The following is an 18,387-nucleotide window of genomic DNA, read 5'->3' as shown; positions in this document are numbered from 1 at the left end:
TCGGCAGGGAGTTGTGGTGCCGTAGAGGCCGGTCTCCGCGGCCCACGCCGCACACCACCTGGGCAGGGGGCGGCTCAGAGGGAGGCCCACACACTCCTGCCCCCCATGCACACCCCCACCCCCTTGTGCCAAGATTCAGACCAGACCCCTCACTGGACATTCAAGAAGCCCCGTCCTCCAGCATGTCTTAAATTGCACGCGAGATATACCTGCCACTCCCCATCTGGTCCCCAGACCCCTCCAGGGATTCTACCCAGGCTTCCAGGCCCAGCTGGCGTCCCGCTCCAGGATGGCTCCTGCAGCCCTGAGGGCATGGGCCACCCTGGTGTGCGCCGTCCTAGCATCTCCCCTCTCCCCTACCCCACTGGAGCTCCCTGAGGGCAGGGTCGAATCTCTCCCTCTCAGTGTAGCCTAGAGCTGGGTACCCAGTAGGGTCCCTAAAAGCCTTCCTGAACTCCCCAGCTTAGAGGCCCCTCCTGAAGGGCTGCAGGCACTAGAGGTTTATCAGGAAGCCCTGGGTCAGCCTCTAGGTGGGCAAGACCCTCTGGAAAGACAGTTCAGCCCCCTGGGCCCTGGTACTACCCAGCGTGGGGCTGAGCACAGGGGCAGGGGCTCTCGGTGTGGGAGGGGTTCTGGAAGGGTTACAGGAAAGTGAAGACGGGTCAGACCCAGTAGTTTCCCCAGAGGCAACTTCGATCCCTCTAAGGATTTTGTCCTCTCTGCCCAGAGACGGCTCAGGGGCCCTTGGCAAACCACTGGGACTGGACTGGGGTGTGGCAGGCAGGGTCACAACCTGGGCCTGGGCCACACTCACCTTGCTCAGCAGTGGCCTATCACCCTGTGTCCGACACACCACAGCACAGATTCGCACGGCCAGGCCAGGGCCAGGTGAAGGACCATCTGGGGGAAGACAAAGAGGTCTAAGGCCAGCACAGAGTGGCCAGAAGGCCACACCAAGCTCCCACCCCTGGCCAGCCCAGGTGACTCTCACCTGAGCAGGGCAGCTGGACAGGTGGGTACACAGCCTCCACCAGGACACTCTCCTCCTCCTCCAGCTTCTCCAGCAGTGCCAGCACTGTGTTCACCACTGCACCCAGCTCTGCCCGTGGGTGCAGATGCAATGCCTGCCGCCCCCGCCAGCGCCAGCCACTGAGCTTCACAGCCACCTGCAGCAAGGAGGGGAAAGGGGCCTCCTGGACGCCACCGCAGGTACTGCAGGGTGGGGCGCTTCCACCACAGGAGCCGGTGAGTAAACTGAGGCAAAAGGGCAGGGGATTGCCCTAGAGATGGGGCAGTGGCAGGGCTAAGAGGTAGGGACACCTTCCCAGCCAGACTTGGTAGCCGTGCCTGGGTCCCCTCCTGCTGGCATCTGTACAGACCTCAGGGTGGACAAGAGCCTGTTACCTGCAGGACATCACCCAGGGCCTCGGAGCGCAGAAAAGCCTCCACTTCCTCTTTCACCAGCGTCTCTTGGCCCTCTTTGCCACTCAGCTCCACCAGCCGTAGCCCTGGGCTGGAATCCCCTCCACGCAGCAGCCCTGGCGGCTTGTAAGTGAATGCCAGGGTCGCTGGCACAGCCACACCACCCTGCTGGGCCAGCAACTGCCTTGTCAGCAGCCGGTCCTCCAGCAGCCGGGCCAGCTCAGCTGAAGCTCCTGTGGGGCAGGTCAGGTCACGGGCGAGCTCTGCTGCCTCTCGGCCCCGGCTGGGCCCCAGACCCAGGCCTGCCAGAAAGTAGGTGGCACGGCGTGGGGGGACAAAGTCATCCAGGAATGTCAGGCCCCCAGGGTGGAAGCTCACAGCCTTGAGGACCAGCAGGGCTGCCTCACCCGGCTGCCCAGGTGCTGGCACCTTCATCAACCAAGCAGGGGACAGGCAAAGGAGCATGTTTCCTGTGGGCAAAGAAGGCAAGTGGCTGGCCAGGGAAGGCTTGATGGCCCATGCCCGGGCCCCTGGGTAGCGGAGTGGGGGCAGCTGATCCCAGAACCCAACCCCACTCGGCATGGCAGCTGCTCCAGTGGAATGCAGGGAGTTGCCAGGGTTGGCGGGTATTTTGGGATGTAGCTGGGCCAGGGCAGGGCTGCCCTTTCTGTAGAAGGGGATGGGGAAACTTGAGCACACACTCACCCGGGCTCTGGACCCCACCCTCCAGCAGCACAGGCAGAAAGGTGCTGGGGGAGCCCAGAACGCACAAGGTCACCTCCGCCCCAGGACAGCCTCGGGAAAGAGAACATGGCCCAGCTCACCAGGGGCGCCCTTGTTGTCTGTCTGCCCACCTTCCACCACCTCCACACCCATGGCCTCACCCTGGGCCCCCAGAGTTTTCCCAGGAATCGGACGAGACAGGGGCCAGACAGGGAGTGGACGTGCCCACCAGTCCTGCCCTGTGAGACGGGCCCCCCCTTTCTGCAGTTGTTCCAGAAGCGCTGCAGGCTGGGTGACTGGAGACCTGGGTTCTAGCCTGAGCTCTGACTTTCTGTGTGACCTCGGAGGAGTCAGTGTTCCTCCAAGCCCCTGTTTCCCAGTTTGTACAATGGGACCGAGTCTGTGATTCTCAGGTATTCTACCTGCGAACCGTCTGTCCACACAAAATCTGTATACACAACAGGCGTGGGAGGGGCAGAAGGGGAGGAGTCCGGGGGGTCTCAGCTGCTGAGCTGCCTCTGCCGCAGCTCCCAAGACCTTTCTCTAGAAGCTTCAGTGCCACACAACAGTTTCCCAATCCCAGGGCTGGGTCTTTTTGGGGAGGGGGTGAGGGCAGAGAGCCCAATCCTTGACCTCACTGGTGCCAGATGCCCTTGCAAACAATGTTTGCCTACCCTAGGCCAACTAGCTGTGCCTTTCCTGCCTTCAGACCGAACCAGAGCCTGGGGGAAGGGGCTGACCTTGACATGGACGAGGAAGCAGACTGGGCTGGGGGCCCCTCCCTGCCCCCAGGGGTGCCCCCCTCCAGGGAGCCCTTGGGCACCTGTGCGGGGCGCCTGGCTGCGGTCCTGGGTCTCCGGAAGGCCAGCTTGTTGCAGGCAGCTCTGCAGGAGGCTGTAGTAGTAGACAGTCCAGGCCCGGGCCTCGGTCCCCTCGGGGGATCCCTTGCAGTCCAGGCCCACGTCCTGGCGCCAGGAGCCAGGGAAGCAGCCTGTGGGCGGCAGGCCAGAGCCCCCTCCCCAGGGGCCCTCATCCTCCAGGTCCTTGGAGCCCAGTGGGCAATCCCACTCGGGACCAGATGGATCCAGGGAGAGCTGAGAGGGCAGAAGTGGTGGATCTTGGGCAGGATGGGCCAGTGGTCACATTAAGTCACCCAAGGGTGTAAGGCCCCCACTCTCCCAGCCTGGGCTGTGTTCAGGGCTGACACCGTCCCGGGGACTAGGAGAGGAAAGGCCTGTGTTGGGGGTGAAGGCGCATTCATGGGAACGCGATGGTGGGAGTGCTTTGTCAACTGTCTGTGTGGTGCCCCTGGAGGAATGGCAGGAAGCAGTGTCCTGCCGACCAGCACCCCCCGTGCCCCCACGCTGGGCTCCGCCTTAGCTTGTTTCACAGCAGCAGAGGTTTCTGTTTGTTTTGTTCATGGAGGCAACCCCAGCACCTAAACCGTGCCTGGCACACAGCCACTGCTCAGTAAATGTTTGTTGACCGAAGAGCAGGTGAATGAACGAACGAACCCAGCCATCACTCTGGGGTGGCTTATTTCTCTCTCATGACCCAGCATGGAGTGTGCTGACACCTAAATGTGATTCCCTGTCATCCCCACGTAGGCCTTGAAGCCCTACTGTGTGCCCAGCCCTGGGCTAGACATTAGGAGGGGGAGGGCTGGGACCCCTCTTTGCAGATATTTTGAGTCATGGAAATGCTTTCTTTGGATGAAACCTAATGTCCCTCCCCTCTCTGAGGCTGGTGCACCCCATATGGGGGCTGCTGGGAGGCTCCGTGTGAATGGAATTCTTGTTCTTTGCAGTCCCCAGGCCTGAACAGGCCTGCCTGCTGGGTCTGTCCTCCAGGGGACAGGCTCAGCCACCTTGAGCAAGTTATGAGGTCTCTTTGGGCCTTGTTGCCTGGTGCCTGCCCTGTCCCATCCCCTGGGGGCTGATGAGGCTGGGACGAAGAGAATCTCTTGGTTGTTGGGAGATGGTGTGCTGTGGCCCAGATGGCAGAGGACTAGGCCTCACACCTGGGCTTGAATCCCAGTTTGCCAGGGCCAGAGCCTCTGTGCCCTCTCGTAGAAGGTGAGCTCCCTGAGGGGCCGTGGAATGAATGACTGTCACAGGGCACTAAGAGTGCCCACCTCCCAGGACGCAGCTGCAGGGTGGGGGTGGGGGAGCTGGTCGTGGGTCTAAGCTCTCTGCATGGGGCAACCCCCAGGCTTAGGTCCTGGGTGCTGCCTGCTGTCCTCTGGGCCCTCTCTCTGCCCAGGGACTTGGGCCTTGTGGGGGAGGGACGGCAGGAGACTCACCATCTCGTGGGTGGAGTGGCTGAAAGACTGATGGCAGAGACAGAGGGACAGAGAGATGAAGGAGTCAGGGCATCCAGGTCCCTGCCTGGCCTTCCAGCCCCTAGACTTTGGGAGTGGAGAGGTGGCCAACACCTGTCCCTGCAGAGAAAGGCCAAGACCGCCCCACCCCCACCCCGAAGATGGGGAGGGATTTCTGCTGCCCAGACCGAGTGGCTCCTGCCCCAACGCGCTCACAGGTCCTTCCTGCCCTAGGGTCCCGGCTCGGCTCTGCCCCTCCAGTGCGGGGGGAGTGGGGGGCGCCAGGTCCCGGGGGTGGGGAGAGTAGCGTCGAGGGTCCCGCCGCGTAGCGCGGGCGCGCAGGGTTCTCGTCCCCGCGACTCCTGCCCCGGCCGCCCCCCTCCCTGGCTCTCCCGGGGCGGGGCCGGAGCCTGGGTACCTGGCGGCGGTAGTGGCTGGGCGGGCGTGGTGGGCGGACTCGGACCGGGCAGGATGCAGCGGCGACGGCGGTGGCAGTGGCACAGCGCCGGGCCCAAGCGGCGCCGCTTTATATAGAAACGCCTGGGGCATGCCCAGTGCCCGGCGGGGGCGGCGCGGGGCGGACGGACCGTCAGGGACCGATAGGGACCCGCCAGGAACGTGCCTGCCCCACCCGCCACGAAAACGTCCCAGACCTGGGGGCGTGGGGCAGGACACGAACCCGGCAGGAGGAGGGCACGGAGCAGGCAAGGAGAGACGGAGGTCTTTAGAGACACAGAGGAAGTCCCGACAGAGGGCCAGGTGCAGATGAACAGGGACTGTCGTCGGGGGTCACAGACTTAGGGCTGTGAAGAAAGAGGAAGGCCACCGTGGAGAAGAGATGGAAAGGAGGGGCGGGGAGAGCCGGAGCGGGCAGAGACTGGTACAAGGGCCCGCCCTTAGGGGTGGTGTGCCCGGGAGAGCAGCCTGGGGCACACAGCCCTGAGCTCTACCTTTGGATAGAGGCCGGAGCTCCCGGCCCTGCAGCTTTCTGTCCCAGCCGCCGGCGCTCTGCCCTATTGCACGTTCTCCCAGAGAGGCCCTCCTGGGCCAGGGTCTCTGCACATCTGTGCAGCCTCCTCCTCACTTCTGGGCCCAGTGGACTTGCACACAGGGGCCAGGATGTCTATAAGATCCAGTCTCTTCTGGTGTGGTGGCTGCCTATAATCCCAGAACTTTGGGAGCCTGTGGCAGGAGGATTGCTTGAACCCAGGAGTTTGCAACCAGCCTGGGCAGCATAGCAAAAAAAAAAAAAAAAAAAAAAAAAAAACATTTTAAAACTAGCTGGTTGAGGTGGTGTGGGCCTGTAATAATCCCAGCTACTTGGGAGGCTGAGGTGGGAAGATCACCTGAGCCCCAGGGGTCGAGACCACAGTGAGTCCTGGTTGTGCCACTGCACTCCAGCCTGGCAATACAGTGAGACCCTATCTCTATCTCTCTCTTTTTTTTTGTTTTTGTTTTTGTTTTTGTGAGACAGAGTTTCACTGTGTCGCCCAGGCTGGAGTGCAGTGGCGTGATCTCAGCTCACTGCAACCTCCACCTCCCAGGCTCAAGTGATTCTCCTACCTCAGCCTCCCGAGTAGCTGGGATTACAAGCACAAGCCACCATGCCTGGCTAACTTTTGTGTGTTTAGTAGAGACCGGGTTTCGCCATGTTGGCCAGGCTTGTCTTGAACTCCTGACTTCAGGTGCTCCGCCTGCCTCGGCCTCCCAATGTCCTGAGAATACAGGTATGAGCCACTGTGCCCAGCCAAGACCCTATCTCTTTTTTTGACCCTATCCCATTTTTTTTTTTTTTTTTTTTTTTTTTTTTTAGACAGAGTCTTGTTTTGTCACCAGGCTGGAGTACAGTGGCACGATCTTGGCTCACTGCAACCTCCGCCTCCCCGGGTCCAGTGATTCTTCTGCCTCAGCCCCCCAAGTAGCTGGGACTACAGGTGCGAGCCACCACACCCAGCTACTTTTTTTTTGTCGGGGGGAGGAGTTTCGCTCTTGTTGCCCAGGCTGGAGTAGCTGGGATTACAGGCATGCGCCACCATACCCGGCTAACTTTGTATTTTTAGTAGAGACAGGGTTTCTCCATGTTGGTCAGGCTGGTCTCGAACTCCCGACCTCAGGTGATCCACCTGCCTCAGCCTCCCAAAGCATTAGGATTACAGGCATGAGCCACTGTGCCCAGTCCACCCAGCTAATTTTTGTATTTTTAGTGGAGACGGGGTTTCATCATGTTGGCCAGGATGGTCTCAATCTCCTGACCTCGTGATCTGCTCGCCTCAGCCTCCCAAAGTGCTGGGATTACAGGTGTGAGCCACCGTGCCCAGCCCCCCATCTCTTTAAAAAGAAAAAAGAAAAGAAAGAAGGAAAAGAAATCTGCTCTGCTCATCAACACCCACCTAGGTCGACTTCACACCCGGAGTTGAAGCTACAATCTCCCCAAGACACACATACTCACACCCAAGTGCACCCACCCAAACAACCACAGAAGCTACCCCAAGAGACCTGGGTCACAGCCACAATTCACCCACAGAAGCACAACCAAAGATTCACACCCTCTCCTGGAGTGTGTCCTACCAGTGGGTTTCAATCCTAGCTCTGGCTGTGGGACCTGGGCCCCTCCCCTTTGTGATCTGAAGCTCAGTCTCCCCAGCCTAGAATGGGGCTGCTTCCCCTCTCCCAGGCAGGGCAGCCCATGGCTCTGATTCCGCCCCCTCACAGTCCCCAGTCATTCCCTCTCCCTACCTGTCTCAGAGCTGGACACATTGAGCCCTGGCTGTCCTTGAGAGCCTCCTGGCCTGGGGGAGAGCACTGAGGGGCCCACACACATCAGGGACAGAGATGACAGCTGTTGGACCCTTTCTGCAACATAAACAGGGCAGTCTGTGCAGATACATCCCTGTCTACCACTGGAGGGGTTGGCAGAGAGCGGAAATGGCTTCTCCAGGGTGCCTAGCCCAGCCCACATTCCCCACACAACTTCCAGGCCCACATGCAGCCCTCCCAGCAGCTGGCCTAGGCTCCAGGAATGAGGTACAGCCACCCCAGGAGACCCAATCCCTTGCTGCCTGGGTGGCCTGAGCGCCCATGGGGTCCCACGGTGGGGCCTGGGTGTGATCCAAAGAGCATGAGTTTTTGACACGTAACAACAAATTTAACAAGCTCTGCAGCCCCGGGGACTCAGTTTTCTCATCTTCAAATGGGGATACAGTGCACACTTAGCCCAGGCTTAACACTTCACATGCAAGGGAGCAATTATGAGACTCAGAGAGGTCGTGTGACTTGCCCAAGGTCACACAGCTAGTGAGAGGCAGAGCTGGGATCTTCTACCAGAATACGTGCGTGCCCGCACGGAGAGCTGTGTGGTGTGCCCTCTCCCAGGCCACCCTGGCTGGTCCCTGGCTGCACTGGCTTTTGCCTTGTGGACACGGAGGAAAATCAGAGTTGGGCAGCTGCAGCCCAAGCTCAGGGCCCTGGGACTTGGGGCAGGCAGGTGGGCAGGGTGGTTCTGCTCTGCCCCTGCCAGGAAAGCCTGGACATCACCTGAGGCGGAGCCAAGTCAGGCAGGGGTGGGGTGAGGAGCGGGAGTGCTTTGGCTGCTGCGCAGCTGGACTGAACAGTCATCATCACCATCATGAGCTGGGAGAGCACTCTTGAGGCTGGGGTGGAGGCTGTTATAATCCCATTATCCACGGGAGAATACTGAGGCTCAGAGAAGGAGAAAGGGCCTTTCCCATGTCAGGGAGTCCAAGTCTGACCCCTCTGGGAGCCTGGAACAGTGTAGGAATTCAGGGAACCTCAAGTGGGTGGCAGTGCAAGATGGAGACCGTGGGTCCCCCCAATCCATGGCAGGCACCCATTTGCCCCCCATCCACTCCTTTGCATGTCCCAGCTCGTGTCCAGTCTGCATGCACCACTCTGAGACAGGCTGACAGACATGCCAGGGCCCTCCCAGCTCCTGTCCCCACACACTGCGTGCCCTCCGATGCTTCGCTTCCCTTCTCTGAGCCCCTTTCCAGGCAGATCTGTAGGGACTTTCTAGGTTCTCTGAGCATGTTTGTGTCGGCTGCTCACTGCACAGAGGCACCTGGGTGAGAGGTCATGCCCCACTCTGCTACACCGTGCACTCTGGTGAGGCTGCATGTTGCCTGGAGGAGAGACATCTTTCCTTAGCTGTCAAAAAGGTGCTGTGGGGGCCGGCGCAGCCCTGCGGAGGAGAGCCTGTGAGAACGCATGTGTGCGAGGGTTCACGCCGGGACAGCACTGGTCCTCTTCTGTCCGACCCATGAGCTAGGGCTCCCATGCAGATGGCTGATAAGGAAACCTACAGAAGGGCTGCCCAGAAAACAGTCTTCTGCGTAGGAAAGGCAGTGACTGAGCCCCAGCTAGAGGGGCCCTGCCGGAGACCACCTGCTCCTAGGGTCTGTGTCCAGGGTGAACCACTGCCACCGTGCTCCCGCAGGCTCATGACAGACCCTCGGCCCAGTGCTGAGGCTGCTGCACCTTGCTCCCCTATTCTCCCAGGCGAAGAGCTGAACTGTGGAGGGTGGGGAGCTCCCAAGTAGACTTCAGGGACAAGTGCCCCCTGACCCCGGCCACCCTGCCTGCTACAGTGCCTGAGATTCCAAGACACTCATCGTCTAAGGCTAAGGCATAGTCTACACAGCACAGAGCCTTGCCTCTGCATTCCAGCCGGCTCTGCCTTTCACTGTGGGCCTGGGTGAGGTCCTTGTCCTCACTGAGCCTCTGTGTCTCTAACAGGGATATCGGGGGCCACCTGCAGAGAGAGGGTCTGGCAGGGGGTGTCTGGGAAAGGGTTTTGTAAACTACAGGTAAGGAGGCTATTACTAAGTTGCAGGCACCCCAGCGGGGTGAGGAGGAGTGGGCGGAGGAGGCTCTGGAGCGCTCTCTAACGCACAGGAGTCCGACTGTTGCCTCCTCCACACACACAGGCTGGTGCGGGATTGGGGGTGGGGTGGGGAAGGAGAAGGAGACAGCACTCCCAGGGGGCTGCCTGGCGGGGAGCTGCCAGTGGTCGGGGCAGGGGTAAACCTTGGGTCTGCCATGGATAGTAAGGCTTTCTGCAAGTTCCTGCTCCTGAGCCTCAGTTTCCCCCAGATAAATGACAGATAAGGGTCTGGGCCACCATGATTCCCTATTCCAGGGGGTAGGCTCCTTGGGAGTAGGACAGGTCTGCCCAGGACCCAGGACCTGGCACTTGCCACATAGATGCAGCCTGTGGCCCTGTCGCAAGAACATTCCAAACCCAGAGTCCGACAGGTGACTCCACTGACACCCCACCCAATGACCACCTGTGGAGCCCGAGCCTGCAGATGCCTCCCATCCATGTGGAGTCCTGCCGTGTTCCCCATTGAGAGGCGGGCACTTGGGAACGGGCACTGCGGGACACACGCCTGTGTCGGAACCAGCCCTGTTGCCCTGGCGATGGCTCAAGTCCTAGGCACCCACAGGGGCTATTAGTGAGTGTGGGAGGGGGTTTCCATGGTGGCGGTCCCGAGGGGGTAGACACAGGGATCAGGGAGGGGCGAGGGCTGGCGGGACCTTTCTCCTTTGTCCGCGGCACACTAGGCCTTTGTTCTTGCCTGGGTCCCTTTGACAGATGTGACCAGGACCATGGGTGCGGGGAGGACTTGGGTTAGAGTCCCCCATCCCAGCGAGTTCTGAACCACCCTGGAGGGAGGGGAAGGAGGGCAGAAAAGGGGGTAGAACTCCTGGACTCGCCGTCCACTGGGGCGCCCTTCTCCTGCAGGTGCAAAAGCCACTCCTGTCCCCAGACGCTGGGGCAGGGTAACTTTCAATTGGCTCTTATTTATGTAAACACCTTCCCCAGCTGCCAGTGGGCAGCCTCAGTGTGTCCCCAGGGCAGGACCAGGAGAGGGCAGGGCTGGGAAGGGCAGGTGAGGGAGGAGGGGAAGGGGCTGTCTGTCTGGGGTTGGGAGGAGGGCATTTGATCCAGCGCCATCCAAGGCTCTGAAGATCTGAAGATCCAAGTTCAAAAAGATTTTATTCCTGGAGCCCTCTGGGGTCCCTTCACCCAGCCAACCCCTTCCCTGACTCCTATGGTGCCGGCTTTGGTACTTGGGAGGGCCTGGGCACCAGGACGGTTCCATGAGTCCTCAGGTGCCCCACTCTGTGACCCTCCTCCATGCTAGTGCCTGACCCAGTATGTACCACGGAGGACCTCCTCCTCCCCCACCGCCTGGTCCTTGCCTGGAAGGAAGCCGAGTCCCAAGAGTAAAGTGCGGTGCCCATTTGCAGGGCTGGCATCAGCCATCAGGCAATTGAGACTGGGGAACACTGAGTCCATGGTCCTCTCAGAAGCGGGTGTCCAGGAAGGAGGTGGAGCCTCGTTGGGGCCTGGGAGGCCCCTCGATGGGGGGGCCCCGGGCCCGAGTCAGGAGCCCATGGAAAGTCTTGCCGCGGGTCTGGGGTTTCCGCCGTGGTGGTCTGGGCTCCTCTGGGGGCTGCACCACAATCCGAGGCACCTCAGGCTTGGCGCCTCGTCGTGCCCCTGCCAGCTGCTGGGCCTCGAAGATGGCTTGGGCCCCAGCGAGGCGGACCTGTGGCCGGGGCGGGGGCCCCGGCGCAGAATCGGGCAGCTGGGCCAGCTGGGCCTTGATCTCCCGCTGCAGGTCCCGCTCTGACAGCACCACGTTGTGCACCTGTGGGGAGCAGTTGGTGCTGCGTTTGCCCGGCCTCAAGGCAGGAACAGGAAACTGAGGTCCCCAGCCCAGGAAGTGGCTGAGGACTGAGGGGCTGACAGACAGCCTCGCTGAGGAGCCACAGAAAGCCACTGGAAGCCTCGGGTTTTCGTGTTCTCTGAAGCTCAGGGGACAGAAACTAAGTCCCCGTTCTCGCTTTGGGTTCCTGCCCTGGGACTCAGTTTCCCCCATGCAGCAGGGGCTGGGCAAGTCCGAGGAGAGGCGGGGGCACCCACCTGTGACATGAAGGCCTCCTCCTGCAGCTGTGCGGGGGGGATGGCTCGAAGGGCTCCGAGTGTCTCCAGGAGGCCAGGGCAGGCCCCTCGTTGCTCTGCAGTGCCCAGCGCCAGGCGCACCAATGTCAGCCCCACACGGAACAGTACCTTGGCACCTGCAGGCCGGAGGCTCACTCACTGGGAGGCCGGCCTTGCCCCTCCACAGTTCTGCACCCAAACCTGCCCTCAGCCATGTGCCCGCCACTCTCCTGCAGCTGTGCCCCCCCCAGTTCAGGTACAATGACAGAGGGTAGAGTTGCATTTTGGGCGACACAGCCCGCTGCACTGGTCAAGTCGGCCTCAAGAGCCACAGATGCTTTGGGGAAGAGTTAGTATCTTGTGAATTTGGTTACTGTCACCTCCCATCCCCACCCCCGCCAGAATGAAGGTCTCAATCGCTTGATAATCAGATGCCATCCACATCTGGAGCCAGCAAGTGCCTGTGGGCTCTGGGGAGGACACCTCCTACCCTCCCTGAGCCGGTCAGGCCTCTATGTGCTATGATCACCCAGCTCCTACCCCAGACGGCATTCGGGTGACAGGTGATGTGCCACCAGGCACAGGACTATCACCTTCAGCACACCTGGTCCTATGACTCGAGGCTCCAAAAGGGAACCCCGGAGCTGGGGAGCTAGCTCCCTGCCCACACCCCAAGGCTCCAGTCCTCTCCAAGCCACCAGCTTCCTGCCAGGAGCCCGGGGCTACTGATGCCTTCACACCAAGCCCTCCCTGGGCCTCAGCTTGCTCATCTCCATGAGGAAAGGTCAGGTGGAGCCCTTTAAGGGCCTTTCCAGCTTGGATCTGTGACCCTCTGATTCTAGAAAGATCCTAGGCAGAACTGCTCTCCCCTAAGCTAGGAGCATAGCACTTGGTGCACTCCCCACAATGCAAGCTTGGGCTAGTCCTGGAGCCTCAGAATCCTTTCCTGGCAGCCTCTGATCTGAGAAGAGACACCAGGGGACCGGCAAGATTGAGTGATGATGGTGACTGTCAAGAAACAATCACTACTCATGCTATCGTCCTTCTGATAAAGGGAGCCTGTGTAGTGTTTGCTCTCAGGCGGGCAGGTCAGGCCCTGCCCAGCTCTGCCCAGCCCTGCTCTCGAGGTCTGAGGCTAGTTGGGAGGTGACTGCATGGATAGCGACTTGGACACCTGTGACCAGAACTCTAAGCCAGCCAATGGTCCTCCACTGTGCGGAGGGCAGGAAGCCGGCCGAGCACACGACAGGCATTCAGTATGCATGCTGATTGATTTCTACCACGTTTTAAGGTGCAACCTCCAGATCTCACATATAGAACAGAATGCAGGTGGGTTACCGATGGCAGTATCAAGGCGGAGTCCCAAAGACACAGGGAGTCCAGCTTGGCCCTGCTCCGACTCCCCTCCTGTTCTTGGCCTGGCCCCCAGCCTCCACCTCTCTGGCTTCACGGCTCCAAGCCCGCCCTCCTTCATGGACTGTAGCCTGGCCCCTGGGGACAGTGGCCTTTCTGGCCCCAGGCCTCCACAGGCACCCCTGGGAGTCCTCCTCCTGCACAGAGCAGCCAGAAGGAGCTTAAATGCACCCATCGCCCCTGCGCTCCCCTGACACTCTGTCACATCCCTAGTTTTATTTTCTTCATGGCACTTCTGACAATCTATAAATATCTTGTGTGAATTTGGTTGCTGTCGCCACCCATCCCCACCCGCGCCAGAATGAAGGTCTCGATCACTTGATTCCCAGCTGCAGATCCACGTCCGGAGCCAGTGAGCACGCAGCAGGTGCCTGCGGGCTCCGGGGAGAAACGCCTCCTACTGTCCCTGAGACACTCAGGCCTCCATGTGCTGTGATCGCCCAGCTCCTGCCCCATCTGCCTCCCCTGGAAGCCTCTCTGGCCCAGCTCTGCACCAGGCGGTGCCTGGGTGATGGGTGATAGGTGATGTACCACCAGACACCAGGCCATCACCTTTGGTACACCCAGTCCTGTGATTTGAGGCTCAAAAAGGGAACTCCGGGGCTGGTGAGCTAGCTACCCACCCATACCCCAAGGCTCCTGCCCCAGCCACTGGCTGCCCCACTCACCCTCACTGAGGAAGGCATCCCAGACACGCAGCACTGTGGGGAAGGGCAGGGAGCGGGCGAAGAGGCACAGGAACCACTCGGGCAGGTAGAGCAGGGGCCCGACGCCCACCTGCTGCAGGTGCTTGTGTACGTGCGGGAGCAGCCGCCGCAGCAGGGCCATGAACACCTCGGCATCCAGCCGCACAGCCTCCTGTGGCCACGTCCGTCAGCAGGCCAGCACCGCCACCCCCAGAGCTCAGGCTCAACCTCCCTCAGTTCCCAGACCCCCACCCACTCACCGGGCTCCTGCCCCTCCCTCCTCCATTCCCCATGCCAGCCCCTCACCATGTGGGGCCCGTAGTAGCCGGGGAGGTAGACCTCACAGATCTGCACCAGGCACCAGAAGGCCTCCTGGGGAAGGGGCAGGGCACAGGCCTGTAAGTGCCCACCAAAGAAGGGACCACAGAGGGGAAGTCAGGACAGGGGAAGGAGTGAAGGGGAGGGCCTGGGCACCGCAGGAGCCTGGACTCAGGGCCACTCCTAACCTGCTCAGTTCCTGGGAGCCCTTCCCGAAAGCACCCCCCTCTGCCCAAGACAGGGCCTGCTGAGGGGTTTAGGGTGTTGGAAATCACAGGGCTCATGGTATTAGATTTGAAGGTCACAGGGTTGGGGTTCACTGGCCAAAGGTTGGGAGTGTCCCGAAGTTCAAGTCCTGGGTTTCTGGGGTCATTGGGGTTGGGGTCACAGTCCCCAAGTTCAGAATCAGGAGTCGTGAGGTCAAGGTGATAATATCCAGATTCCTAGATGACTGGGGTCAAGGTTGGGATCAAGGGTCCCAGGTTCCTGGAGTCAAGGTCATTAGGCTTGAAGGTCTGTGAGGCTGGCAGTCATGAGGCCCTGGGTCACTAGGACGGGGTCCAGGAATCAAGGATCGCAGGTTTCTGAGGCCGCAGTTCCTGGGGATGGGGTTCCCTGGGCCTAGGTCACTAGGGTTCCCAGAGCGGGGTCAAGGTCACTCACCTCTGGGGGCAGGTGCATGAGCAGCACAGCAGCCACAGGCCCCTGGGCCTGGCAGTAGCCCTGCTCCGGTCGATACAGGGTGTAGGCCTTGAGCACCTGCAGGAGCCCTTGCTGCCTGTGCCGGAAGACCCCATAAGGGGCCAGTCCTGCAGGCACCCCCTTCTCCACCCTCTGGGGGTCTCTGCCCAGGTCTCAGCCTCCCTGGGCCTTGCTGGGTCCCCTGAGATGCAAGACTGTACAGCTGGGCTGGGGAAAGTGGGCTGGAGCACCCAGGGCTTGTGGGGCTGGGGGTCCCTGGGTATCACTGGCCTCGTACCCGTGGCCCTGAGGTGACACAAACATCTCGTGCAGGGGGAACTGGCGGTGCAGGTCCCTGCCAATGGTCTCCATCCACTGTGGGTCTCCAGGGGCCTCTGCCAGCTCCTGTGGGTAGCCAGGAAGGTGGGTGTGAGGGTTTGGTGTGGTGAGGGGCTCTGGGTAGGGGAGTTGGGGCCCCTGCCCACTCTCTCACCTGATAGGTGCCAGGGCTGTTCTTCTGGCACACATGGGCCCCGCACAACAGGGGCCAGCACCGGGCACGCAGGGCAGACGGGATGCCTTTCCGGCACTGCATCTTTACCTGTGGGCAAGGCCAAGGGCTCCACTAGGCAGCCTCCATAGCTCCCGCTGGCAGACCCCAGGCACAGCTCATCAGCAGGCAGAGGCCCACTTTGGGTGGCAGGGAGCAAAGGCAGGAGGTGCTGGGACACAGGGTGAGTACATTTTGCCAAGATGTGGGCCGAGGCAGACAGGAATGACCCACGGAGGCCAACGGGGCCCCTGCCCTGCCCCCCTCACCTTCTTGTACTGCTGGGGGCCAGTAGTGCCCCTGCCCTGCCCCCCTCACCTTCTTGTACTGCTGGGGGCCAGTAGTGCCCCTGCCCTGCCCCCCTCACCTTCTTGTACTGCTGGGGGCCAGTAGTGCCCCTGCCCTGCCCCTCACCTTCTTGTACCGCCGGGACATGGTTTTCTCCCAGTGCAAGGTCATCTCCACCCACTTCATCTCCCGCTGGCGGATGAGGTCTGCAGGCGGGTGGCCCGGCCTGGGAAGGCATGACACAGGTATCCAGGCACTGGGCAGCTGTTACCCAGGGCCCACACTGCCACCCTCCAGGCTACCCAGGTGAACCCAGCTCCTGGCCCTAGGGATCTCTGGGAGCCCTGTGGGGTGACCTGTGACCCAGGAGCCGCCAATGCTTGTCATGGGGACAGGAAAGGATGTGGCCGCAATGTGGGCAGAAGCAGGAGATTGAAGGGGTGAGTGGGTGTGTGTTGGGGGAGGGGCTGATTGGCTGTCACCCAGGACAGGGACACAATTCATAGGGGAAGCTGGCTGGAGAGAGCCCTGGACTGGAAGCCCGGAGTCCTGAGTTTGAATCTGGGTCTGTGTCTGATCTCCTGTGTGACCTGGGGCAAGTTTCTGTCTATATCTGGACTTGTGTTTCTGTCTGTAGCTTGGGGAAAGGGGGAAGGAGGTATGGGTCTGTGATTCGGATCTGGGATTCCTGAGCCAGAGGTTCAAAGGGGAAGGATGTTCTGCCCCAGTGGTGGGTGCGAACCCTCGGAGGCTGGGGGTAAGAGATGTACAGAGGCCTCCCCGACCCTTCCCACCTTAGTGTTCCACCTGGCGCCTGCGGACGGGTGCTACTGGCTGAGTCCCCCTCCCAATCCCTACCACCAGACCCTCCCGACCTCCCTCCAGAATTCAGCCCTCAGCCCCCGTCCTCTGTCCCAGCATCCCACCATCCCTCACCCTGCCCCCTTACCCTGGCTCTGCCGAGCTGCCCCCAATGAATCCATAGCGGTCGGCCTGGCGATATGGGCCAGGCCCACTGAGCTCTGAGTCGGACCCCAAAGAGCTGGAGTCATCCTGCAGCTCGGGAGGCTGCACCAGGTCCTCCCCCAGGGCCTGGGCCATGGTGCCCGGGGCCTTCAATGCCACAGGCAGAGAAAGTGGGGAGAACCAGTGTGAGGGGCCACTCCCGGCCCGCCTGGGGCCTGGCTGCGGGGTGAGAGTGGGGAGGTTTCAGGGTATCTCACCAAGCCAACTATGTCTCCTCTTTTATGGGGGCGGGGGCTAGGCCCTGCCCTGACAGAAAAGCCAGGGCTCTGTCCGGAGACCCAGCCCCAGGCCCAGCCTCTGTCTCCACCAGCCCAGCTCACCTCCTGCGGCACCTCACCTCCTCCTCTCACTTCCTCCTCCTCCTCACACAGCTTCAGCAACCGCTGGGGGCCCCTCCCAAGGGTGGGGGGTGTCACCCCTTCCTCTCTGAGGCTCTTCCTGCCTGCCCCAGTGCCCCTGAGCTGTGGGCTCCTCCCACCCTCCCCATGGCCCCAGTGACTGAAGGCTTGAGTTCCTGTGCTGGGTGTGGAGGGCCCAGGCCTCTTAGACACAGAGGTCAGGCCACCTCCAATTCTTTTGTTTGTTTCTTTTGAGACAGAGTCTTGCTCTGTTGCCCAGGCTGGAGTGCAGTGGCACGGTCTCAGCTCACTGCAACCTCCACCTCCCAGATTCAAGTGATTCTCCTGCCTCAGTCTTCCAAGTAGCTGGAACTACAGACATGCACTACCATGCCTGGCTAATTTTTGTATTTTTAGTAGAGACAGGGTTTTGCCACATTGGCCAGGCTGGTCTCAAACTCCTGACCTCAGGTGATCTACCCACCTCTGCCTCCCAAAGTGCTGGGATTACAGGCATGAACCACCGCGCCTGGCCTTTGTGTTTGTTTCTTGAGGGTCATGCTGTGTCACCCAGGCTGGAGTGTAATGGCAGGATCTGGGCTCACTGCAACCCCCACCTCCTGGTCTCAAGAGATCCTCCTGCCTCAGCCTCCCTAGTAGCTGGGACTGCAGGCGTGCACCACCATGCCCAGCTAATTTTTGTATTTTTTGTTGAGATGAGGTTTCGCCGTGTTGCCCAGGCTGGACGCAAGAGACCATCCCACCTCAGCCTCCCAAAGTGCTGGAATTACAGGCCTAAGCCGCCACGGCAGGCCCACCTCCAGTTCTGAGGTTACTGGCATGTAAAGCACCCAACTCAGGGTTCCAACAAGAATTAAGGTTAATTTATCGTCTGCTCCTTTTTTTTTTTTTTTGAGACAGAGTCTCACACTGTCACCTCGGCTAGGGGTGACACCTTGCCAAGGCCCACTGCAACCTCCGCCTCCCAAGTTCAAGCGATTCTCCTGCCTCAGCCTCCCCAGTAGCTGAGATTACAGGCGGCTGCCATCATGCCCAGCTAACTTTTTGTATTTTTAGAGAGATGGGGTTTCACCATGTTGGCCAGGCTGGTCTTGAACTCCTGACTTCAAACGATCCTCCCACCTCAGCCTCCCAAAGCGCTGGGATTACAGGCGTGAGCCACCGCACCCAGCCATGTCTGCTCATACAGTAATTCTTTTTACGTGCACACCCTGCAATATTACTGTGCTACTCAAAAGCTAATTATGGGGCCAGGCTTGTTGGCTCACGCCTGTAACCCCCCCAGGACTTTGGGAGGTCAAGGCCAGTGGATCACTTGAGGTTAGGAGTTCAAGACCAGCCTGGCCAACATGGCGAAACCCCACCTCTGCTAAACACACAAAAACCAGGCGCAGTGGCGCGCGCCTGCAATCCCAGCTACTCCAGAGGCTGAGGCAGGAGAACCCCTTGAACCTGGGAAGCGAATGTTGCAGTGAGCCAAAGTCGCGCCACTGCACTCCAGCTTGGGCGACAGAGCAAAACTGTCTCAAAAAAAAAAAAAAAAAAAGCTAATTATGGGACTTGTAAGAAAATATTAATTTATCATGCCCCAAGGACCAAAGTGCGCTGAAAGTTCAGCCGTAGCTGTCTTTGAG

General features: G+C 60.5%; 3 protein-coding genes across 4 annotated transcripts in view; 1 reads left to right on the top strand and 2 right to left on the bottom strand.

Moving 5' to 3' along the window:
- LOC105544465 (carnosine synthase 1-like) overlaps positions 1–3,290 on the bottom strand; it is an 8,277-nt gene extending 4,987 nt beyond the window's left edge. The window contains 3 exon segments of the mRNA XM_011986992.1: positions 1,450–1,892; positions 2,128–2,217; positions 2,969–3,290. Of these exon segments, the coding sequence (XP_011842382.1) occupies positions 1,450–1,892; positions 2,128–2,217; positions 2,969–3,290 (855 nt within the window).
- PPP1CA (protein phosphatase 1, catalytic subunit, alpha isozyme) overlaps positions 888–18,387 on the top strand; it is a 21,739-nt gene continuing 4,239 nt past the window's right edge. The window contains exon 1 of the mRNA XM_011986996.1: positions 888–1,245. Coding sequence (XP_011842386.1) covers positions 1,116–1,245 — 130 coding nt within the window. The 5' untranslated portion in view covers positions 888–1,115. The remainder of the gene's footprint in view (positions 1,246–18,387) is intronic.
- Positions 10,468–16,757, bottom strand: TBC1D10C (TBC1 domain family, member 10C). Of its 2 annotated transcripts, none has more exons than XM_011986994.1 (10): positions 16,715–16,757; positions 16,318–16,553; positions 15,495–15,594; positions 15,024–15,131; positions 14,829–14,935; positions 14,513–14,627; positions 13,838–13,903; positions 13,514–13,703; positions 11,415–11,569; positions 10,468–11,139 (listed from the first exon to the last, which is right to left on the bottom strand). In XM_011986994.1, the coding sequence occupies exons 2-10, from the start codon at positions 16,467–16,469 to the stop codon at positions 10,792–10,794; spliced, it is 1,341 nt and encodes a 446-aa protein (XP_011842384.1). In that variant the 5' UTR covers positions 16,470–16,553; positions 16,715–16,757; the 3' UTR covers positions 10,468–10,791. The 2 variants fall into 2 exon arrangements, with proteins under 2 accessions (XP_011842384.1, XP_011842383.1); XM_011986993.1 differs by having other exon boundaries at positions 16,318–16,481; positions 16,715–16,753.

Source organism: Mandrillus leucophaeus, unplaced genomic scaffold, assembly GCF_000951045.1.
Source record: "Mandrillus leucophaeus isolate KB7577 unplaced genomic scaffold, Mleu.le_1.0 Scaffold30, whole genome shotgun sequence".
Lineage (NCBI taxonomy): Eukaryota > Metazoa > Chordata > Mammalia > Primates > Cercopithecidae > Mandrillus > Mandrillus leucophaeus.
Note: the sequence above shows the minus strand (reverse complement) of the source record. Positions and strands in the feature narration are given on the sequence as shown.

What these genes read in the sequence shown, in the direction of transcription:
- TBC1D10C (XM_011986994.1), bottom strand. Translation starts at nt 16,469, where the DNA reads ATGGCCCAGGCCCTGGGGGAGGACCTGGTGCAGCCTCCCGAGCTGCAG. An exon ending in GTGTCACCTCAGGGCCACGG is followed by an intron (nt 14,628 to 14,828) that starts GTACGAGGCCAG and finishes CTTCCGGCACAG; the next exon opens with GCAGCAAGGGCTCCTGCAGG. An exon ending in GCTACTACGGGCCCCACATG is followed by an intron (nt 13,704 to 13,837) that starts GTGAGGGGCTGG and finishes ACGTGGCCACAG; the next exon opens with GAGGCTGTGCGGCTGGATGC.